The 24983-nt window shown below is 43.6% G+C and overlaps 1 protein-coding gene across 9 annotated transcripts in view; it reads left to right on the plus strand.

Annotated features, from left to right (window-relative positions):
* Positions 1 to 24983, plus strand: part of tenm3 (teneurin transmembrane protein 3) — a 138976-nt gene that overhangs the window by 65650 nt on the left and 48343 nt on the right. For 5 of the 9 annotated variants that reach the window (XM_030351664.1, XM_030351667.1, XM_030351671.1 and 2 more), the window contains 9 exons: positions 3656 to 3802; positions 4746 to 4876; positions 5936 to 6024; positions 10100 to 10219; positions 10808 to 10940; positions 11069 to 11197; positions 16462 to 16593; positions 16718 to 16853; positions 20451 to 20594. In XM_030351664.1, coding sequence (XP_030207524.1) covers positions 3656 to 3802; positions 4746 to 4876; positions 5936 to 6024; positions 10100 to 10219; positions 10808 to 10940; positions 11069 to 11197; positions 16462 to 16593; positions 16718 to 16853; positions 20451 to 20594 — 1161 coding nt within the window. Of the gene's footprint in view, positions 1 to 2012; positions 2022 to 3655; positions 3803 to 4745; positions 4877 to 5935; positions 6025 to 10099; positions 10220 to 10807; positions 10941 to 11068; positions 11198 to 16461; positions 16594 to 16717; positions 16854 to 20450; positions 20595 to 24983 lie in introns of all 9 variants that reach the window. The other 4 variants (XM_030351663.1, XM_030351666.1, XM_030351665.1 and 1 more) reach the window with 1 other exon arrangement.

The raw sequence follows: 24983 nt of genomic DNA on the forward strand, positions 1-24983 counted from the left end.
TACAGCCCTCCCACCACCCCCCCCCCTTCCACACACACACACACACACACACACACACACACACACACACACACACACACACACACACACACACACACACACACACACACACACACACACACACACACACACACACAGACAAACACACACACATCAAAGATATTTGCGATTGTTTTTTTACGTTTGTTCCGTTTGTTCAGAGGGAAATTAATCATGATTGATGTTTGCTTTTAAACCCCAATACCTTAAGTTGTCAATTGGAATAGACACAATGAACGCCGAGACAAACAGTGTTTTTGAGTAACTGGTGATGATATGTTGGTTAAGTAGGTTAGTTTATTCAGAACATCAACTATTCCTGGAAGAGGGCTGCAATTGCATATTCATCGAAAATGTGATTTTGGCCACTGCAATTAGCTAATAATTTAAGGATGAAAATTACACAATTTAAAGATATATATATATATATGAATAAAAATTATGATACATAAATAATACCTCAATTTGATACACCAACTGTCCAAATTCCGTAATCAGCACTCTGAGGAATAGCAGCAGTGCAGTGAGGGTGCTGTGACCTGTCGTGTCCCCGCAGCAGCCCCACCTCTGAATATATGACTTGGAGCACAGTGGTGAACAGTGGTGCACAGTGGTGAACACTGGTGCACACTGGTGCACAGTGGTGCGACCTGGCCTCACACCGTGCCAAGGTTGGAAAATGTATCCAGAATATGTTAATCCCAACAGTAGGTAAAATAATCACACTTCTTTATTTTCTCATAGCCCTGAATCAAAGCGTAAATAGAACCATAAAAATCCCATCTCCGAAAGAGTAGGCCATAGACTGTTGACTATTCATGCTCATCACGCATAAGCTCAACTGACTTCCACCCCTAGGTTTACTTTTTAATGGCCCTCCCCCATAGATATAAATGAGGATGTATAATTGAGGGAATGCAGCAGCTAGCTGTGTGTGTGTATGTGTGTGTGTGTGTGTGTGTGTGTGTGTGTGTGTGTGTGTGTGTGTGTGTGTGTGTGTGTGTGTGTGTGTGTGTGTGTGTGTGTGTGTGTGTGTGTGTGTGTAATTTATCTATATTGACTTGAAATAAGTCAATGCCTTCAACAAATGCCATCATTATTTACTGTAAGAAAAAACTAAGGAAATCCACAGTGTTTTTTTAGATGAGGTCAGCTGTTCTTGTGTAACCCACCAGTATGTGATATATGATATTCATACAGAAGAAGGAGTTTAACTGGATTGTTCCATGAAACTGCCGCATCAGCTATCGGAGGCTTTCCTCTGTTTTCTCCGACCAGCACAATCGCTTTTTCAGTCAATAATCATGAAAGACTGTGACGATCAGTCAACTTCGATTAACTTGTTTAGAAACCATTTAGAAAAAGGCAATATTTGGATGTCATTGTCGTATCATTTCCTTTTGGTTGAAGAACTTGCTTTGCATAGTGAATCCAAATAGGAGTGATTTTGGTAAGCTTTTCATTCCCCTTTTTGTTTTCCGTTATGCCAGTTGAGAAAGTGATATCCCAGACTCTCTTTCTCGGTCTGCTGTTAAATTTATTTGGCCCTCTGCAAACTGTGCTACCTCTCTCTCTTTATTTTTTTCCCTTTATTTCTTTATTTCTCTCTCTCTCTCTCTCTCTCTCTCTCTCTCTCTCTCTCTCTCTCTCTCTCTCTCTCTCTCTCTCTCTCTCTCTCTCTCTCTCTCTCTCTCTCTCTCTCTCTCTCTCTCTCTCTCTCTCTCCGGCCTCACTCTCTCACTCTCTTTTTGCTATCTCTCTCTCGTTCTCTCCCACACTATTCCAATAATCCATTGCTTTTCCTTGTTTTTCCCTCCCCCCCTGCTCCTTTGAGTTGCCCTGTCTCCATCGTATCTGTCCATTGCTGAATAAAACTACAGTTTTGACGGTGCTGCTTTTGTTTTAGAGTTTGCCTTTTTTTCCTCCCTAACAATCGTCCCTCTTCTTCCTGTTGCCCTCTCTCCTATTCTCAGGATTTAAAGGTAACTTCTCCCTCAGACTCCATGAGCCTGTTTATCCCAGAAAACACACCACTGCATTGCTTCCTTTCTCTATTTCATCACCTTTCTCTCAGCGTCCACCTCAAGTCTCTTCTCCTTTTGCCCGATTCTCCTGGCTTCTGTCTTTTAACTGTCATTTACCCATTTATTTTTGGTGTCTGAGTTTTTTCTTGTTTCTTAGGTATGTTTACTTTTTATATCTCTATGTTTTATATTTGTCTGATTCTTTTTGAACCTGTAGTCCCCTCTCTCTTTGCCTCCGAGCGCACCATATCATTTTTTGTACTTGTAGTCCTGACTTTTGAGATAGACCCTTCTGGTTAGATCATTGTCTGTATGTCTGGTTCTGAAGCGAGTGCACACACTACACACACATGCACACGCACACACACACACACACACACGCACACACACACACACACACACACACACAAACACACACACACACACACACACACACATACACACACACACACACACACAGAAACAAACACACACACACACACACACGCACGCACACACACACACACACACACATACACACACACACACACACACACACACACACAGAAAATGAGCACACACACACACACACACAAATATATAGACATGCATATACAACCCTGTCTTCATCCAAAGTTAACCAAGCATGCACACATTTGTAGTCCCTCACTTGCTCAGTGTGCAGCTTCTGTATCGTTCTGCATCTAAAGGCTGCAGCCTATTATGTATATTTTTGTTTACTTTGATTTGATGTCTTCTTCTTTCTTTCCCTGTCGATCTCTCTCTCTTTCCTCCTGCCTGTCCGTCTCTCTCTCTCTATTTCTCTCTTTGTATGTTTGTCCAGCTGAACTTTATTTGCTTTTTGATATTCACGTTACAATCTATATTTTTGTATATTCAACCCACCAACCTCAGTGTCTATTCTGTGAACGGGGGAATGTTACCCAATAGCATAAAGTATAGGCTTTCAGAGGTGCACCAGCCAGAGTCACCACCTCCCTATACTTTGTGCCATGTCTTTCTACCAGTTGTGTTTTCACATGGATTTATATGGGTTTCTTATGGAACTGTCTGAAAACGAAGAGTGAAATGAGTGCAGACTAAAACAAATCATAAATATAAATTATTCCATTCACAGTCCATCTTTATTTCGTTTTGACTGACAATTTATTCCATAACCATTCTGACAAATATTCTTATTTATACTACTGGAAAAGGCATGTATTCTTTTACAATTATTTGTAATTGAAGACATGTTGGTTGGAGGCAGTTCGGTTTTATTCATGTGAAAGGACAACGTCAATGCATTTCACCAGGGCCTAACTGTCTGACTGTCCTGTGTTTCAGCACAATGTGTCTCACATCGGTGACTCTAAGATTGTCTGTCTACATTCTGTTAGAAGAGTTCCTAGTTGATCAAGTATCCTAACGAAGCTCTTTATTTGTACATGCATATACACACACACACTCATTTATGAACTCAAAAGATCAAGATCAGCAACAGTTAAAAGAAAACACATTTCAAGTTTCCGTTGCACATCCCGTACAAACTAACCCTGACAAGACGATGGAGAACAGTGGCTCATATAGTTGTGCTTTTATTGTGAACCCAGAGGGTTGTCCAGGCTTGTGTAACAACAATGGCCGCTGCACCCTGGAAGCCAGCGGCTGGCATTGTGTCTGCCAGGCGGGATGGAGAGGAGCTGGCTGTCACGTCGCCATGGAGATGGTCTGTACCGACGGCAAGGACAACGAAGGAGGTGCGCCCCGTGTTTGTTTGTGCGCACGCGTGTGTGTTTAAGCTTGGATGCATAAATAATTTCCCTACATGAGAATGTATTTGCATAAATGCAGCTGTGTTAGCAAGTAATGGCCCTATCCAGCCTGTACTTACTGGCACAGGCCATTACGTGTTATTTTTTTGAAGCCTTGGCCTTTGACTGTACATTGGTCATGTTGCATGACATCACCCAATGCAAAGCTTGCTAGATGTTTCAAACTCCTGCAAGAGGCCAAAATGAATGAGTCACACCAAGAAATGCTTTAAACCACGATGAGCAGCTAGACCTCAATATGACTAATGACTCCCACTATAATCTGTTATTTGTCTAAAAACGATCAATGTGATGTGTAGGGGAAGATAAAATACATGTTTAGCAGCAGTAGCAGGCTTGGTAAATCCAACAGCTAAATAATGAAGTGATTAAGAAGTGAGGGCAGGCTCAGACAGAGTAGTTGTTTGCGCAGGAGCAGCCAAAATGATTTGTCTTGTTTCGTAAAAGCAGGTTTCTGGATCCTTGAATTTGTACAGAACGTTAAGACGTTGCTTAAACCTCTGCTGCCTTTACAAAATATAATAGCTTTTGAGTAAAGTGTTTACATGCCAAATAATACTGCTGAATGATCAAAATCGAAAGAAACATGATACAGGGATCAGTGCGTGTGTGTTGGCATATATATGATTAATATGTACATTTACATAAATTGTGTGTGTGTGCGTGTGCGTGTGCGTGTGTGTGTGTGTGTGTGTGTCTTTGTGTGTGTGTGTGTGTGTGTGTGTGTGTGTGTGTGCATATGTGTGCGTGTGTGCGCGTGTGTGTGTGTGTGTGTGTGTGTGTGTGTGTGTGTGTGTGTGTGTGTGTGTGTGTGTGTGTGCGTATGTGGGTGTGCATGTGTGTGTGTCTATCTGTCTATCCGTTACAGATGGTCTTGCTGATTGCATGGACCCAGATTGCTGTCTGCAGCCCTCCTGTCAGAGCCAGTTATACTGCAGAGGGTCACCTGACCCCAGCGAGGTGCTCAACCAGTCTCCAGCAGCACTGGTACCTCAGCAGGTAAACAACTCAAACGGGAGTCTTTTATTGCTGCCCACCGCTAGGTAAACATCCATTGGGCGCTGCTGCTTCCGCCTTGTTGTTCTTTACCGAACTCTACCGCTCATAAAACAGGAAGTTCAAACATTTATTTTGTATTTAATATAGAAGTTTGAACACATATTTTTCCATGAACATCACTTTGTTATATTAATGGGGAATCTTTTATTTTGTTAAGATAATGTATATTTTTACCCGAGATTGCCAGGTGCTTTCAGGGTTAATTAACTGTGAATTAAAAAGTGATATTTTTTTCAATAAACATGTTAGGGTTAGGGTTAGGGTTTATAAAATATAAAACATAATGGCATGAAGCTAAAAATACAAGCATTCATTATACAAGTAATAGTAATTGATGTAAGCTACCCGTAACAACCTCTGTGCCCATCATGCTGCTTTAGTCTCATCACACACACTCTCAGCCACGCACACACACACTGCACATTTCTCTCCAACCCAATTGAAGATATGTAATTTCCCCATATCCTATAGAATCTATAAAACAGACCTGCACAGCAAAGTAAACTGGATTTTTTTTGACATGCAGTGTTCAGGGACAAATAACAGCTAGTAAACAAGTGCGGCAAGGTTCTGAAGAATTCCTGACACAAATCTCACTCAGATCCAGAGCGGTGTCAGGACCGGTGCCAGCCCTCCTCACTGGAACCCTTGTGGGGCCGTGTTGATGCTAGCACAAACAATCTCGAAACGGACTAGAGAAAACTGCAGGGCTGGAGCCGTGGTTTGGTATAGCTTGTTAAATATTAGGAATATGAGGATATATTAGGAATATTTAACATCTGGAATCGCAACCCTCTGTGTGGAACGTAACTGATAGTGGCCATGCCGTTCTAGACATGTGCATGCCCATCTTTGTGTCCAAATCTTCTCCCTGTCCATGTTCGGCACATAAAAGCGCCCACAAAGGACACTGTTTTGCAGCGTGTCATGTTGTGTGTCGCTTCTGTCAGAGTGTGAGGTTGAAGAACACATTATATGAAGCATGTCTGTGACCCTCAGGTGGCTAGGTCTTTCTACCAGCGGATCCACTTCCTGCTGGGCCCAGAGTCCACCCATGTCATCACTGGGGACAGCCCCTTCAACAAGAGGTGAGGACCCTGTTCTGTTCCCTGCCTCACCACCCAGTGCCTTAAACACCCACACAATGAGTATGCGATTGAGTCTTAGAAACAGCTTTTGCCAATTAGGAATTCTTTATAAGGTGTTCACTGTTTTAACGTATACAATGAATTTCACTGGCATTTATTTAATGGCTGAGATAATCAATATATTTAAACAGAGCGGAAGAGAGGGATAAATAAAGAAGAGAGAAGGCGGTTTGCCACTGCCTTTCCTCTCGGGACTGTTTTGGATTAGCTGGCCTCCGTCTGCCAGTGTGTATCGGGGAGATGGCATGTGTGCATTGAAGAGACAGGCGTTTGCTTAATGCGCGTCTACCCTTGAAGTGTCTTTCACAAAAGTGTTCCAAAGGAGAGAAATGGAAAGATAAAGAGTGGAAAGTAAAAATAAAATCCTCCCTAACACAAAAAAAAATGTGAATAAAATCATCTAAAATGGAGAGAGAAGGCCACTGAGTGAAAATATGTTAGAACTTACACAGGGAAAATGACAGCTATACTACTGCCATTTCCACATTGTGGCACATTTTTTATGCAAGACTCAATTTCCCGATATATGTACGCACTGCAGTTGTGTCATAAAAATTGTCCCTTCTCTTTATCGTAGACTGTGACTGCCAGCATATAATAGGAAAACTGATTTATCACAAGAATATAAAGGGTGGCCTGTGTGTGCGGGAGAGTGAGTGAGTGAAAGAGAGGTTGTCAGTTTAACAGCCCTTCCCTCAAACACGCACATTCAGACTTAAATATGAGAAGAGCTCCTGCAAGCTTTAGCACCCTATAATGGGTAGAACATATTACAACAAATATAACATATTATATATTGATATAGATACATAGATGTATATACATATAGATGTATAGATAGATGTTTATATAGATGTATAGATAGATGTATAGATAGATAGATGTATAGATAGATAGATGTATAGATAGATGTATAGATAGATGTATAGATAGATGTATAGATAGATAGATGTATAGATAGATGTATAGATAGATGTATAGATAGATGTATAGATAGATGTATAGATAGATGTATAGATGTATAGATAGATGTATAGATGTATAGATAGATGTATAGATAGATAGATAGATAGATAGATAGATAGATAGATAGATAGATAGATAGATAGATAGATAGATAGATAGATAGATAGATATACATAGAGACAGAGAGAGAGCAACCATAACATTTGTCAAAACCTAATAAAAACAAAATTAATCAAACAAATGAGAACATTTATCCAATTAATCAAGACAACTAAATTGAATGAGAATAATTTGATGCAACAATGCAATACAATCATTAATTCATCATATTTAAATACAATTTTAAAAGATCGTGTTGCAATCAAATCAAACAAATGGGATTAAAACTTCTTTGCTTCTGGCAAGTAGACATTAAGATCCACATAAAGGAATCTCGTTTTTTCCAAATCATTGGAGTTAATTCAACAATGTTTTTTTTATATTGATTTAATGGTCAATGATTTGTAATGACCGTCTCTGCAGTCACATGATAGCTGTGAACTGTTTGCTGGGCCATCGGACCCACACCTGCCATTGCTCGGGCCCAGAGGAGCTCCTGGTGCCCAGAGGAGCTCCTGGTGCGCGGGCTTCCCTGGCCTGTCAGAGGCGGTTGTGTGAGGGATCCAGGCAAGAGGGCGCTTTAGCACGCCTTGCATTGCACTCACAGCCCATTAGCTATCATGACAAGTGTTGCTTTATTACTGCTCCTCCCTCTCTCCCTCCTCTCCTAGGGTGTGAATTACAGGTGCATTAACTGTGACCATCGTTGCCATGCTGATTTATGGGATGTTTATATGAGCGGATAGGAGGCTGTTGATGGGAGGGCGTCCCTGTGTTGGTGTAAATGAGAGATCAACCATGTACCCATGCATAACAAATCACGCATCTGGGTGGGCCTTTCGGACGTTTCTGCGTATGAATGTTTGATTGATGTGATTTATTTTTTGGGGGTTTGTGTTTATGTCTGGTGTTTATGTGTGGTGAATTATGAATGCATAATTGATTTGGTTTGTATCTTCAACCGTGGGGCATGCTGTTTTCTACCCAGCAAAGACAATGCTATGTAGATTTTGATTGATTAATAGAATATAAAGGCTCCAGAAGTATTCAAGCATAAATGCACACATATTTTTGCAAGTCCATTATCTGACATTTGTAATTTACTAGTTCTACACAGCATAATGAATACAACTATGAATATCACTATCCACTCCAGGGAAAGCCAATGTAACTTTGAGTAGGGTGAAAATGATTAATACAGCTCACCATACCTGGGTTTCAGTCCAAATACCCCAGTTTTGGGACTTTACTATGATTGTAAACACATTTCTCTACAACAAGAAAAGCAGAGAAGGCAACACCTATGCTTCTGTATGATTCCCTCGTCTCAGAGATGCACAGCTGCAGTCATATCTTTTGTTCAAACTGTTTAGCTTGGTTAGGTTTAGTAAAATGTTCTCTTCTAAAGACTTGGCTGTAATAAAAACAACGTTTTTATTGCAAGTTCAGCTACAAAATATGATACTGAACTAGAGAGAGAAACTTTGATCACTGACATTTCAACAATCGGCTATGGAGAGTTGTAAACATTCCCATTCATGCACACATTCAAACACAGAGGACGGTTCAACCATGGGCAGCAGCAAGCTCACCAGGAGCGACTGGGGTTGTGAGTTCCAGCCCCTGTCCTGTACCAGTGCCTGGCCTCAATACCTTAACATGCAGCCTTAACAGACAGTTTAGCATAGGAATAGCAGGAGAATATTTTTTCCCATTTCCCGCCATTCGCTAGAATGCAGCAAATTTGGCTGGTTTGGCCATCTTGGCTCACTTAGTTAACCCTGCTATTGCATTTGTAGCGAGATCGGTTTTACATGTTGTTTGTGCCCGTGAACAGCTAAACATCGGTTGTAGTCCAGCTCGTTTTGTAGTACTGATGTGTTTCAGGCGGTAGGCCTACCAAGAGAAATGTTGTAACAAGCCATAGCTGCCTTCCAAGGCGAGTGGATTTGGCCCGACTGACGTTCCAAAGGTATATGTAACATGGAAATGAATTGTCTAAGTTGCTCTGTGAACAAACAAGTGAGTCAAAAAGATCTAAGTATCAATTTTGGTCCACCTTCTTCCATCAAGTTGGAACACAATGAGGCTTCTCCGAAGGTCAATGTGCGTGAGGTCCTCAATGCCACACACTGTGTTGGATCGGCAGAGACAATCAGGCCTACTGTGCTTAACATTACCCAAGGCGGGGCTGATTTTATACGCTTTGGACTTGTTCATGAAGAAGCTCATTTTGTAGCATTTTACACCTCTATGCACTCTATCTTGCTCCGGCGCGACCGATGACTCAAAACAGGGGTTCCCAGTCGACCACTCAATTTGAATAATTCTGAACCATTTATTTATTTATTTAGAAATAAATAATTGGAGCCGGCTTTAAAAGCCACCATCAATCACAAGGTGGAAAGGAGATTGATTACAGATCGGGCTCATGATAGTGACACAGGATTGGAGCACAACTTGTTTTACTGCAGCTGACAAGAGGTTTACATGGAGATGCAAGATGTACGGCTTACTGAGGAGCGGGCCGCTATGCAACAACAACTGGATGGAGGCTGTTCCTTTGGAGACAATCTCTAGACATGGTTATTACAGTAACACCTAGTTAATCTTACCCTCAACGAGAACCAATCCAATCATGGCTATTGGGCCAACGGTATTTGTTAACAGTATATTAATATCATTATGGGATTGACTAAATACAAAAGGAAAAGGTAATCAAGCATTTAAATGATATCGATGAATAAGTGACTCCCCAAAAAATCCATATAAAGGGAGCAGCTTATATGATGGCCGCTAAATGCATCCTCATAAACAAATAATGAAATCCTATTTTGGGTTCATCCCTAATGTGCGTTTGTTTGCCTCTAACATGCAGGCATTAACCGGACATTTTACCCATACATGCTAAGCTCACTCTACCTTCCCCTCCGCTCCCTCGTATCTGAAGCTTGGCGTCCATCATCAGAGGGCAGGTCTTGACCGCAGACGGGACGCCACTGATTGGTGTCAACGTGACGTTCGTCCACTACGCAGAACATGGATACACCATCACACGCCAGGACGGCATGTATGTACACACCCAGCCAAAGCACAGCTAAAGCACACAGAGGATACATCTGGTCATATACAGATATATATATGACCAGATATATCCTCTCATCTCCTCATCCCCCTCTCACAATAGATGACTGGGACTTGGACACCATTAAGGTCCTGGTCCAACAAGTGCATCGATTTTAAAGAGATTCCATCAATCATTGCAAAACACGATGCTCTGCAGGCCCACTTAGGAAACAACCATTACACATGCCCGCACACAGACTGAAGTGGGATTATCCCTCAGGGCAGGGACATGGGCTGAGGCAGAGACTCATGTAGGATGGTATGCTTATAGTCACAAATGAGAAAAGAGGTTATGCGTTGTAAGAAGCTAATAAGAAGCATTCTGTCCTGCACAGCTAGCTTAACCGCCTTTGATCCAGCTCGTCAGAGCAACCCGTCAACAAAAGTGCATTGTTTATTTTAAACAGACTTTCTGAGCCATCTTTTTATTTAGTAGTTTCACGACACATACCAAATGAAACCTGTTGGATTTTGCTGCCTGTGATGTGAAGGAAAACAATGTCCTGTTAAAACAACCCTTCCCCCGGTCCAGGTTCGACCTGTTGGCTAACGGAGGCGCCTCCCTGACCCTGAGCTTCGAGCGAGCGCCGTTCCTCACGCAGTACCGGACCGTCTGGGTCCCATGGAACGTCTTCTACGTCATGGACACCCTGATCATGAAAAAGGTGATCTCCATATTCAGTCAAATGTGTCTAGTTTGTCTATCTGACGTGCAAATATCAAAGACAACAAGTACTGTGCTAAACCATTAACCGCCTAATCCATTGTCTTTTATCTGCAATGACTATCCCAGGAGGAGAACGAGATCCCCAGCTGTGACCTCAGCGGGTTCATCAGACCCAGTCCGATCATCGTGGCGTCTCCACTGTCCACATGCTACCGCAGCTCTCCTGAGGACGGACCCATCGTCCCTGAAACCCAGGTAGGCTACAGAGCCCACACCTAGAACCTACGCACCAAGACGCATCGGAGAAACATGCAGTGAACCGGCCTCTGCAGAGGACACTGTCTACATGCGCTGTACAAGCCCCGACTGGGTTGTGTATAAACGATGTGATGTCAACTTTCTAAAGCCAGTAAGTTAAAGGCTTTAGACTGAATATCCTGAGGCTGAAATGCATTGTGGAACGACAAACTAGGACAATGGTGGGTGGGCTGGCTGTTGCTTTTGTTATCTAAAACCTTTCATAACATGTTTGTTATAAGCATGCTATGTTATTCGTGTATTGCACCTCCTTGGCCCACATACAATACTCCTTTGAAGACAGATTAGCATCCAAGCCAGCTCGCTGAAACCACCATGATGGTGGAGTTTGAGTCATTGTGTCATCAGCTCAGCTACACTCGGTTTTTCTGTGTTCTCATCCGTGAAACCGCCGTTATTCGCCCATCAATAGATAAAAAAAATACTTTTATATGTTTCCACATCCAAGTAAGCATGTCCAGGTTCCCAGCATATCATATAGCAATGTGGTTTTTTTTTGCATCTTTCTTTTCATTTGATGGTGGCTTTGACGTTTATACTCCACAGAACGAAACATAAAGAAAAACATCAGGTTTTCTGTGGTGTTGAAAAGGATAAATATGGCTCTCCATTATTCCCCCTGAGTTCTTCAAGAACTTCAGCAGTCGTTTGATCTTCGCTGTTTCCTCTCACTTTGTCTTCCAACAAGCCATCCAGCTTGATCATTTATTTATCCTCATTGTTTCATTATTTACCATTTTGTCTCATGTTATTTTTTGGGATAATTGGTTATCATAATATCTCTTATGTAGGAAATGTACACATGCACCGGATTCCCGCTTCCGACCCAATCTTTATTTTTCTCATTGTGTTTAAAGTCGAATCTGTTGCTCTGTTCTGCTCATCATCTTACAGCGTCCCAGTGATCAGGTAGTGTGATCAAATCAACAGGAGCGCTCTCAGAGCTGTTTATTTTAAGACAACAATGGAAGGCCCTGGACCAATGGAATGGTGTCTCGTATCCACTGGCCGTGACAATCACTTGATTGTTTAACTGGGACTGGAAGAGAGCACATGCAAATCAAAGAATTAGGCAGGCTTACTCATGTTCCTTTTGGAAAGTACTTTGTCAGTCACCATATTTCCTTTATTTTTCTGATTTCAATTTTAATTAAATTGTGATAAAATGGAATCCAGATTGAACCGGTATAATCTCTAATTGAGTGTGAGTTGCAGAAAGAGACGGGGTATAAAGTTGGCGTCTGTGTCCTGGGAGGTTCTACACGACTCCCCTGATCAGGAGATAACATGATCTCAGAGACATTTTGCGGCTGGTTTGGGATTTTATATTTATTTTTTTATGGGGGGGATTCTCGCTCACCTCCAATTTCTTTTCTATCAATCAGTTTATCAACAAAAAAGGCAGAGAGTATTAATCACCTATTTTAATATCCTCATTTTTGATTATGTAATGTAGAAATGTAATCTTGCATTTGAATATCACTTTGCTGCATTACATTATCAAATCCAAAATAGGTTACTGACATAGGTTATTATTAATATTGCCTCAGGAGAGGTCCTCAGCATTAATTTGCCAAGTGATTACATTTTGCTGATGATTGCCATGACGTTTTAGCTAAATGTTAGGTGCATAATAACATACATAAATCCCATTCCTTCTCTCTGCATTTATTTTTTTCTCTTTTCTTCCCATAAACACTCTATCTCTCTCTCCCTCTCCCTCTCCCTCTCTCTCTCTCTCTCTCTCTCTCTCTCTCTCTCTCTCTCTCTCTCTCCCTCTCCCTCTCTCTCTCTCTCTCTCTCTCTCTCTCTCTCTCTCTCTCTCTCTCTCTCTCTCTCTCTCTCTCTATCTGTCTGTCTCTATGTCTGTCTCTCTATATCTCTCGTTTGCACATGCAGGCACCCACACACACACACCCGGACGCAGTGCCCTGTATCCCGTGTCTGTAATCACATTTCTTTCAGAAGCACGTAATAGCACATTTCCCTTAGCAGATATAAGGCTCATCATGGAGCTGCGCTGTAATTGCTTAGGCGTCATTATGTTATCCTTGTGTGCTACACATCCACCTGTGGGAGGGAGATTTATTATATATAAAGGAGCAGAGCGGATACAAGAACAATACAAGAGTTCTTTTTTGCTTTCACACGCTGTCGTGTGGACAATTGCAACTGCATGCGCATTTATGTGCCCATCCACACGTTGGTTTTTCCTCAATCGTGTGGGTGTGCTTAAACAATCCTGCGTCGTAATGTTTGCACAGAAGGTCGAAGAGGTAAAGAATTAATCGGGCTTTTAATAGTCTGTTTGTTTTGTGTGTGTGTGTGTGTGTGTGTGTGTGTGAGTGTGTGTGTGTGTGTGTGTGTGTGTGTGTGTGTGTGTGTGTGTGTGTGTGTGTGCGTGCGTGCGTGCGTGCGTGCGTGCGTGCGTGCGTGCGTGCGTGCGTGCGTGCGTGCGTGCGTGCGTGTGTGTGTGTGTGTATTGGGGGGCATACTGCAGTCTGACCATCAGCGTGTGAGGATGATGGCTCTTTAGCACTGCTCATACTGCACCCACTAACAAACAGAGACCTTGTGTAGGCTTTCATGGCAATCCTTTAGTTTTTTATGAGCGAAGGTCAGAGCTCACGTTTCCACAAGCTGGGTGGATGTTTATTTAAGGCGGCCAGTAATGAAATGAAGAGCAATAATAATGTCCTACCATGAAAATGTAGCAACAATGGGTTGCTGTTGAAACGGTCGTAATCTTCCCAAATCAGCCAAAATAAACTAATAAATGTGTCTCGCTTCCTTCATATGGCACACATGTAGCATAGCACTCAGCCACCTCCAGCAGTAACGGTCATTGGAGTAACGGATATTAGGAGGAGATGCTTGGCACCCATTAAGGCCCCCCTTCTTCCCACTGGACTAGTACTCATGCCGTAGCCAGGGCCTTCTGTAGGGGCTAAACCCTCCACTTTTTGAGGGCATCCAGTATCATTTTAAATGTGATGCTCAACAAAAAAATATGACGTGTGTTGTGGGGTTTCACAGGATGCAGTTTAATAATTTTCTACCTCATGTTAACTAAAATGATGTATGGTGTAGTGGTGGAGGCAAGACTCTGCTAAACCTGCTGGAATGAAGTCGCGTTGCGTTCATGAAGTTCCTCCAGCAAAAAATCAACCACAGCTTAAAACATTCCCTCTTTTTGGACTGTACTGCAATTCTTTTGGTTGCCTCATTATGTCATGCGTACGTAATGTGAAGATAAATGCAGATTTCCCAACTTACTATGCGTGTGTGTGTGTGTGTGTGAGTGTGTGAGTGTGTGTGTGTGTGTGTGTGTGTGTGTGTGTGTGTGTGTGTGCGTGTGCGCGTGTGCGTGTGTGTGTGTGTGTGCGTGTGTGTGCGTGTGTGTGTGTGTGTGTGTGTGTGTTCTGTAGTCTGGTACTGCAATATGTCAATGATTGTTTAATGTTTGATAGCAATTGTGAAGCATTTAGACTTCCGGTCAGTACTAATACTATTTCTGATAATTACTAATATTTTCATAAAAATCCATGATTAATCTGAAAAGGGGAAAAACAAGTCTTTCCATGATAAAGAAATGTACTTTGAAAGTAAGTCAATTGCCAGAGTACATAAAAAAACATGAAAATAGAGCTTGTTAATCAAAACAATGTAGGTGGGAGGCTCCCCTGCAGGCTCCGGGCCCCGCACGTCCTTTAATCACAGACAGGCCCCCGGCCCTGAGGAGGCTGGGGCTCTGGAACCATGGAACAGGGCTCTTATTATAATGACGCCTCCTCACAGGAGGAGGACAATCTGTGAGCAACAGACAACGACAGTGAACCATGGAGGAATTGTGTTGTGACGACTGCGTTCAGATCAAACATGTGCCACACCAGGGGGCGGTTATTGGGGTGAACTGGTTAGCGGCGGAGCGGAGCCGGCTCTGGGTTGAACTGGTTAGCTGCTGGGTCTCCAGCCGCTGCATGGGGTCTCAGGAGGTTTACCTCGTCCAACCGCAGTGTGGTTATAGAGTTAGTCTTCATATCTTTAGCTCGCTACATGAACATGGCCGTCGCAAAACTCACAACACCGGGACTTGTTGGACTTGCGGTCTACCAAAAGCAAGCAGCTTTTTTAAACAGGTAATTAAGACAATCTAACAAGTGGAAATAGCACCACGTCCATCCTAGTCTCTCCTCAGTTGCCAGGCAGCAGGATCATTCAGTTAGTCTCTCCAGGAGGAGTGTCGTCCCTGAAGTTAATGTTCTGGGTTTGGACATCCGGTGCCTTGCCAGCTCCTGACTCCCGGCATAACTTCTGTCCCCCGTCTCCGTCGCTGCTCATCTTCCTCAGGTGACCTCCCTTCCCCTCCAAAGAGCGTCCTGCTGTCAGCCACGCTGCAGCGCCACCAGAGATGGCGCTGTGCCCGATGGCACGTCTGGTGGCCAAGCTTTTAAGTGAGAGCCGCCCGGAGAGGGTGATTAGGTCCACTTGAATTACCTTAAGGTTCAGCGCAAGGACGTCCCCGCTCCCTAACACACACACACACACACACACACACACACACACACACACACACACACACACACACACACACACACACACAGACACACACACACACACACACACACACACACACACACACACACACACACACACAGACACACAGACACACACACACACACAGACGCACACACTCCTACCTGCATCTTAGAGAGCCATTGACAATCCCGGACAAGGAGAGTGCAAGGACACACACGCGTGTGTATTCATTTCTAAGTATAGAAGGGAAGTGTGACACTCAGCGATGCTCCGTGTCACGCACACACTCCTAGAGCGGGGCGCATGGCACAGCACCACGCAGTAAGTAGGGATCACAGCAGCAAGGACTTCATGCACCAGCAAATGTATTCACCATCGGCATCAAAGGCCAAGGAGATGCTCCTGCTCCCTGCGTGTGTGCCTGTGTGTGTGTGTGTGTGTACATGTGTGTGTGTGTGTGTGCATGAATGCGCGTCTGTGTGTGTGCATGTCCGTGTGTGCCTGTGTGTGGGTGTGTGTGTGTCTGTGTGTGTGCCCGTGTGTGTGTGCCTATGTGTGTGTGTGAACATATATATAGAAGGAGGATTTCTCTGATTATGTTTGGGACCCCGCGGACTGAGAGTAACGGTATGTTGCCCTCCTCTCCGCCCCCCCCTCTATAGGTGCTGCAGGAGGAGACCACCATCCCAGGGAGCGACCTCAACCTGGTGTACCTGAGCTCCCGAGCAGCGGGATACAAGCCCGTCCTCAAAGTCACCATGACCCAGTCCGCCGTGCCCTTCAACCTCATGAAGGCACGCAGTACACACACAATAAAAAGACACATAGGGATTCATTCATTCAAGTTATTTATGCATATATATATATATATAAACATGCAAAAAACACTTTCTTGTCAATTTGTCAACTTTTCTGCAGGTTCATCTGATGGTGGCAGTGGTGGGTCGCCTCTTCCAGAAGTGGTTTCCAGCCCAGCCCAACCTCTCATACACTTTCATTTGGGACAAGACGGACGCTTACAGCCAACGCGTCTATGGACTGTCAGAGGCCGTCGGTGAGCAGACTTTGCCTCGAGTTGTTGTCAAAAATGTATTCCCTTCGAGGGAATGGGAGAGCTAGCTGTAGACGGCCCCCATTGTTGTGACTAGGCGAATTAGGATTCCTTGCATACAACATATATCATACAATGGTCTTCACAGGTCCAACTTCAGGATGCAATGACAGGACCCCTAATCGTGTCCCCAAACCCCCTGTCTCAGCAAAACTCCATAACTCATAAGAAGTATCCACTTTTCAGGACAGCTGAACACTGAACAGGGCGAACACATTGGTATAATGTGACGGCATTAGAATTGCTAGGATTACATATGCTGTTTTATAGCTTACTGTAAAATTATCGCATTCATTATACTAAAAACGACCCTTTCATTTTCCGTTGGGTCAAGGTTGCAGATGCATAGACTGATGCCTACTGTGTTAGCCATTAGCTAATTTAGCTATCTGAAGTGGTCAGTTATTGGACCTCATGCATAATGGAACATAATTGCAGAGTTAATATAGCATGCTAATCCCTCATAAGCCCCATCAGGTTTGACTGTGGATAATAAGCCAGTAGAGCCCCTTTCTCTGACTTGCCATTTCTAATTGTATTGCAGCTTAATGGATTAGCAACTAATGCCTAATAGTCCATTTGTCCAATGGAGAGAGAGATGTATTGCATGCTAGATGGACTCTTTATGATAACTGGACCAAATAATGATGAAGAGGCCAATTAATTTTTGTCAACTCAGAAACAACAGAATTGTCACGTTTTTGTAATAGCTCATTAAGATCTGTGTGTGTGGTCCAGGCGTTAGCTAGCTGACGTTGACAGACGATCATGCTGTCAATGTGACTTAGCTGTAAGAGATTAAGGAAGGTAGGGAGGAAGGAATGATGGATAGTGAGGATGTGCAGTTTAGTCATCATTCACCTACAAGGGTCACATGGTGCTTCACCAGTCTAAGAGAAATACAACAATAAAAACATAGATAACTGACATGATAAGAACCAACAAGACTTTGAACACAGTACAACCAGCATCGTTTTTGAAAGCCTGTTTGTAAAAATTAGTCTTAGAAGCATCCAAACTTGGCAGAAGTGTTCAGGTCGTGGCATGACTCATGGCTGATATTTCACGTAATAAAACAGACCCCTTCACTGTGAAATAATGGAGTATGAGGAAAATCCCAAGTACTGCTCCTTAGGTCAGCCCTCTCTCATTCACTTTTTCTATTTTCTTTTTCATGTCTTTCTGTTCTGCTGACTGTGTGGTTGTCTCTGTAGATGTGCAATTTCAGGCCAACCACAAACCAGACGTGCTGCAAGTCTGAGTTTGTTTATGTTCTCGCTGACCATCATTCGCTTCATCCTCTGCCCCTAAAGCATCTCTTGCTCTTCCCCCAACCGTCTGTCTGGTCCCTGTGTGAAAGCCGTTAATGCATCCCAAGTTATCCTCCATCTCCCTCCCCACCACCTCCCAGTGAAGCTGAAAATAGCTGTGAAGTCCCCACTCTTCTAAATTAAATTTTCACGCACATACACAGCTGGTGTGGTAGGCAATGCTCACCGAGCACAAACAGCTGTTCTGATCTGCAGTTTAGTCCACAAAAGAGACTTCACTTGGCATACAAGACCCTATGATTGTGTGTATGTGTGTTTGTGTGTGTGTGTGTGTTTGTGTGTGTGTGTTGTACAGGTGTGTGTGTGTGATGTGCGAGTGTGTGTTTGGAAGTATGTTTGTGTGTTTTTGGATGAGCCGGTGTGCGAGCCCCACGTGGGTGTGTGCACACTCTGTGTGTGTTTGTGTGTGTGTGTCATTATGTGTAAGTGCTTTTATGTGTGTGTGTGTGTGTGTGTGTGTGTGTGTGTGTGTGTGTGTGTGTGTGTGTGTGTGTGTGTGTGTGTGTGTGTGTGTGTGTGTGTATAAGTGTGTGTGTGTGTGTATAACTGCCTGCATGTGTGTCGATGGGCCCTAACTTGCATCCAGCGCACTTGACTTTCTACACCAACGCATGTATCTTTGCTAGTTTGCACCCGGCACAAAACCGATTTTCCCCCACAGCAAACCTGCGCCTCTAAACTTGCGCCATGAGAGGCGTGTCGGCGAAATGCAGAGGCTTGTTCCGGCGCAAATGATACATGGTGCTATCTTACAGATTGATAAAGCAGTTGCGCAACTGACCGACAAATAGGTCTAAGTGCACTAGCAGCGGATAGCCCATTTGATGTTGCTACTTTGACGTACCATGGCAGATCGGAACTGGAATTTATTTTCCATAGGGGCTGCATGAATGAACACTGTAGTAGGCTATGCCATGTGTTAAAATAATAATAATAACAATGATAAATTTGAACAACGTAGGCTATATCCCAGCCTTCTAAAACAAAATCTCGTTTTAGGGTAAATGATACCTTTGGTTAAATTATTTTGGAAAGAACAGCTGATACAGCGGTAATAAGTTGTATTTAAATCAATGCATCTGCAAACACCGTAGCTACAGCAAACACATATTTTCTTGACACAGCCCATAACTATTAGGATTGATGAGTATTTGATCGTAAGAAAACATTGTTTTAACGCGAGTGAGTGTTAAAAAGAATGAATGAATGTAGGCGCGCGTGGGTGCATCAATCTGTTTAAAACACACGCAAACTGAACACGTAACGCATAATACAGTCCATGGGAAAGTACATTAACGGGGGGACACATGCAAAGTAGGAACACAAGTCGATAACGATAATGTATGCAAAAGGCCTACTGGTAAGAAACGATGTGTGTTCATGTATTGCCGGCCCGCATATCATTAAATAGACCCACAGTTGCGGCCACAGGACTGCATATCATATGTGTGTTAAGTTTTCTCTGCTGCAATTTACATGACGACTCAGTATTTCGGAAGTTGTAGAAGAAAACGCTATTCCATCTGTAAATTAGGGCATATCATTTGGCCATAAACTGAGCCATTTGAAGTTTGAAATTCATGTGGTCATGCATCTGTCTCATCGGAGACTGTAAACGCGCTGTCAAAACATCAAATCGTCAGGTTCAAATGCACTCATTGCTCTTAAAGGGGTTGGTAGATGGCACTCTCATTGGTCTATTGCACGTTATGCCCAAACCACACCTTTGGGTAATAAGGCTTCTTCAGGGCAACCCTTTTTAGATTTGTGTCGGGCGCAAGAGTAATTTATCCGCCGGTATAATAGCAACAGCGGCAGAGCCCCGCCCAAAAAGCTACTTCCGTTATGCGCTTCTTACTTGCGTTTCAGACCGTTAAAATAGGGCCCAGTGTGTGTGTGTGTGTGTGTGTGTGTGTGTGTGTGTGTGTGTGTGTGTGTGTGTGTGTGTGTTAGTGTGGGCATAAGTGCTTACATGTGTGTCTGTGTGTGTGTTGTGACGATGCACTGATGGGAGATTGTTATGATATTTAAATATACGTTATGTTACATAACATGTGTTTCCCTGACAAATGATCAATGTTAAACTAATCTCCACTACTAAGATGATGTGATTCTTTGTGGAGGGGACATTGTGTGTGTTCTGCAGAGTCATTAGGAGATGATTATGAATAGCAAAGCACTAACAGCATCTCTCTCTCTCTCTCTCTAGTGTCGGTGGGCTATGAGTACGAGTCCTGCTTGGACCTGATCTTGTGGGAGAAGAGGACCGCAGTCCTGCAGGGATATGAACTAGATGCCTCCAACATGGGGGGCTGGACCCTGGACAAGCACCACATACTGGATGTCCAGAATGGTAGGACAAATCGTTTCCTATTTCTCTCTCTTTCTCTCTCTCTCTCTCTCTCTCTCTCTCTCTCTCTCTCTCTCTCTCTCTCTCTCTCTCTCTCTCTCTCTCTCTCTCTCTCGCTCTCTCTCTCTCTCTGTCCCTCCGTCTCTCTTCCAGTGATACATTACAGGGTAGTAATGTATGCCTGGCAGTAGAGCCCCTCCAACACACTTATGTCAGCCGTAATGCAGCGCCCTGGTGTGTCAGTGTGTGTGTTTGTGTGTGTATGTGTGTGTGTGTGTGTGTGTGTGTGTGTGTGTGTGTGTGTGTGTGTGTGTGTGTGTGTGTGTGTGTGTGTGTGTGTGTTCGTGTGTGTGTGTGTGTGTAACTGTGTGTGGTGTGTGAGCGCCTGTGTGTGTAAGGATGATGCTGATCCCATTTGAATCCACTGAAAGGTTCCCAGATGGTGTTAGTAAAACTAACAGCAGATAAAAGAGGAGGGGAGGTAAGGTGGACAGAGACAGAAGGATGCAATTAGTGGAAGGGGGATATGTTTTTGGTTCATGCTGTAAGACAAATGGAATGACATTTTCATAGATATGTGCAAAATCCATTACTGTACTCTCCTGCATCCGTGTGGTTGCATGGGTTTATCTTGAGCGACCTTGAGAAATAAGCAGACCCAAACACAACTAGAATTGTAACTATATCTGGCCCCTGCACCACAGGGGTATGGCGCCTATACGCCTCTCTGCCCGTCCCTGTTGCTGCATACCGTGTTCCCCTTAGAACATGAGTACCGTGATCCACTGGGGTCCTAAGTGTTCTACCATGTTCTACTTGGTTCTTACGTGTTCTACCGTGTTCTCCTTGGTTCTCACGTGTTGTACCGTGTTGTCCGGGTCTCTTACGTTTTCCTCTGTGTGCTACAGGGTTCCACTGTAATATTTTAGTTTCTACTGTGTTGTAGTAGTTTCGGCTGGAGAACCATAGTCTGAAAGTCGAAAAGTGTGTGCGCGTGTGTTGGATTCACTTTCTCCATGTAGACATCCCATAAAAGGCTCACGCACCTAATAGCTGTGGAATTGCTGTCAAACCTTACAGGTGGTTATCGTTTGTTTGTGAGATGGAATCGTGTCTCTGTGTGTGTGTGTGTGTGTGTGTGTGTGTGTGTGTGTGTGTGTGTGTGTGTGTGTGTGTGTGTGTGTGTGTGTGTGTGTGTGTGTGTGTGTGTGTTTGTGCGTGTGTGTGTGTGTGTGTGTGTCTGTGTGCATTCATCTGTGCATATACAGGTAGATGTCTCTATAAGAGGAGAGACCATGCTTTGGATTAGTTCCAGCTGCCGAATAGAATTTTTGCCGGGCTTCATCTAACATACACACTGGAGTTAGCCCCTCCCTCTAACACTGGAGCAAGCCCCTTCCTCTAATGGCGCGTTTCCCCCAGAGGGTGCGGCTCGGTTCAGTTCGCAAAGGTGCGACACGGCTCACGTTTCCACCGCCAAAAGTGGGCGTGACAGGGACTGAAATGTATTGAGCCGTACTCGTCTTGCAGTACTCCTCCGTTGGGGTACTGAGATGCCTAAAAGGGTCCCGGCAAGTTCGAGCTACACACACTGTCCGTTGATTGGTTGACAGAATCGCACTTCCGTGCGACAAGGCAATAATAACAAACAAACACATTCTCCGCAAGGTATTTCTGGACAACGGCCAAAGCTTTGTTTATTGAAGAAAATGTAGCGCAAAAGTTTGCCATTCTTCTTGGACGCCCTACATTGTTGAATTTGTTCATCGGGCGCTTTCTTCTTTTTCCTTGGATTTATTAGCAGGCTTCACTGTGTCGGGCTGCTATGAGGTCAAGATGCTAACATAGCTGCCGCTGCTTTCGCCATCCGGCTTAAACCCCCCCCTACCATAAGGGTACTGTCGGCCTTGGAAACGCAAGCCGTAACTAAGCTGCGCCTAACCGAACCTTCACTACTCCAATATGCACCGAACCGACCCGCATCCTCTGGTGGAAATCTGCCATAACACTGGAGCTAGCCCCTTCCTCTAACACTGGAGCTAGCCCCTTCCTCTAACACTGGAGCTAGTCCCTTCCTCTAACACTGGAGCTAGCCCCTTCCTCTAACACTGGAGCTAGCCCCTTCCTCTAACACTGGAGCTAGCCCCTTCCTCTAACACACAGCTAATCCCTCCTCTTTGTTTCCTTTGTGTCTTTGTTTATAGCTCTCAGTGAATTCAGATTCAATTCCACACACACACTACTTTTTCCTTCATTAAACTTTGTGCACACCAGCACAGCCATGACCTCGTTTCCTACGTTGTCTCTTCTCGCCAAGCTTTGAAACATATTTATATGAAAAAAAGCTATCTATATATATGTATATATAAAAGTTATATTTATATATATATATATATATTTATTTAAAAAAAGAATGAATCATGAGCCATTGGGATCTCTGTGAAAGAGAAACTATTAAATGAATGGGTAGTGAAGCTCAGGTAGCAGAGTTTGCCAAATCTAATTGGCTTAGATACATGATGTCGCAGGCCATCTTATATAGACAGACATATGTCATAGAGGCTCTGTTATGGGGTGAGGATTTAATGCTCTTATGAATATCAATGAGCAAGCTGGAATTATGCGTAGTTAGGCAATATGTCAATCAAAACGACAGCATAAATTCACTGAGAGATAATCCAGCTCAAATAAAGTCTGTGAATGTGGTAAATAAGTATATACAGGTATATATGATTACAATTACAAAGGAAAATATTCCCTCTGTGACAGATGTCTTTCTAAATAAGATTGACATAACGTGTCCAAGGCAATTAGACATGTCAGATGTTGTTACCTGTGTATGACTATCCATATTATCACAGGTTCTCTTTCACAGAGATAGAACTACTTCAGGATTCCTTTTCAAATCTGTAAATGTACACAAGCGTGTAAAAGCTGCTTTTTGTATAAGCTTTGCATCTTTGCTTTGCAAATAATTTACCTTTTTTATAAAGTCATTTCTATTCCAAAGGATTAAATATTACGAATAAAGATTGAAATCATCTTCAGTAACCTGTTATATTCTCCATTTTAAACCGGCCTTGTTGTTCGAGCCATGAGGTCAGACTCTTGATGCTGGGTTGGGATGCTGTCACGGTGTGAAGGGAAGTCCCTTTACTTTTTATTAACCGAGTGGTCTGACGTACTACAGCAGTCTGTATCCTTATTATAATTCACAATTTAGAATCCTTCTTGAGTCATTCGCTGTAGTGTAGGGGTTGGGTTGTGACAAGTTATTTTGTGTATTTCATGAATTATATGATTGAACAAACCCTAAGTTTATGAGAGTAAAATGTATTTCTTATTTCCTATTTCAATAACCCGCCAACAACACACACACACACGCACACACACACACACGCACACACACACACACACACACACACACACACACACACACACACACACACACACACACACACCAACACCCACACGCACCTAGCGTCCTGTTGGTCTCTCGGTCGGCCATCCATCACCTCTCTATCCCTCTCTCCGTGCTCGGGGGCCGCCTGCCTGTGTGATTTCACACCTGGAGTGGAGATCAGTGACAGGCCCGATAACTCTTACCTGTCTGTCTCTCTCTCTTGATTTAATTTTTGGGGCCAATTGTGGGTTCACATAGTTTTAAATGTGTGTTGGTGTTTGTGTGTGTGTGTGTGTGTGTGTGTGTGTGTGTGTGTGTGTGTGTGTGTGTGTGTGTGTGTGTGTGTGTGTGTGTGTGTGTGTGTGTGTGTGTGTGTGTGTGTGTGTGTGCAGGGCCGTTGCACCAAATCCTGGGCCCCTATACACGAGGTACTGATGGCCCCCCCCCCCCCCCCCCCGATTGTTGACGGGGGGGGGGGGAGACGAGGCCGTGTGCGACTCCTAACCCTATGGGCTGGTGGGTAATTCGATTTTTTTTTTTTTTTTTTTTTTGCCATGGGCCCCCCCACGACTGCCTCACTTTCCCCCGCAGTCCGTCGGCCCTGTGTGTGTGAGTGTGTGTGTGTGTGTGTGTGTGTGTGTGTGTGTGTGTGTGTGTGTGTGTGTGTGTGTGTGTGTGTGTGTGTGTGTGTGTGTGTGTGTGTGTGTGTGTGTGCGCATGCTTGTGTGTTGCTGATGTTACAGAAATGTGTGGAGGCTTGACAGCTATCTCTGTTCATGGTGTGTCATATTGTGTTCATATTGTGTGTCTGAAAGACATGTGCATTTCTTTCAGGAATATGACCAAGTGGTGAACAACCCTGTGCTTTATGAAACTCAGGTGTTTGAGATTGCATCCAATAGTTAATCATGGACCTTTTGCAAGGTTCATGCCATATAATATATTTGGCAATGGTCAGGTAACAGAAGGAAATATAATGAGTAGTCCTT

Source organism: Gadus morhua, chromosome 3, assembly GCF_902167405.1.
Source record: "Gadus morhua chromosome 3, gadMor3.0, whole genome shotgun sequence".
Lineage (NCBI taxonomy): Eukaryota > Metazoa > Chordata > Actinopteri > Gadiformes > Gadidae > Gadus > Gadus morhua.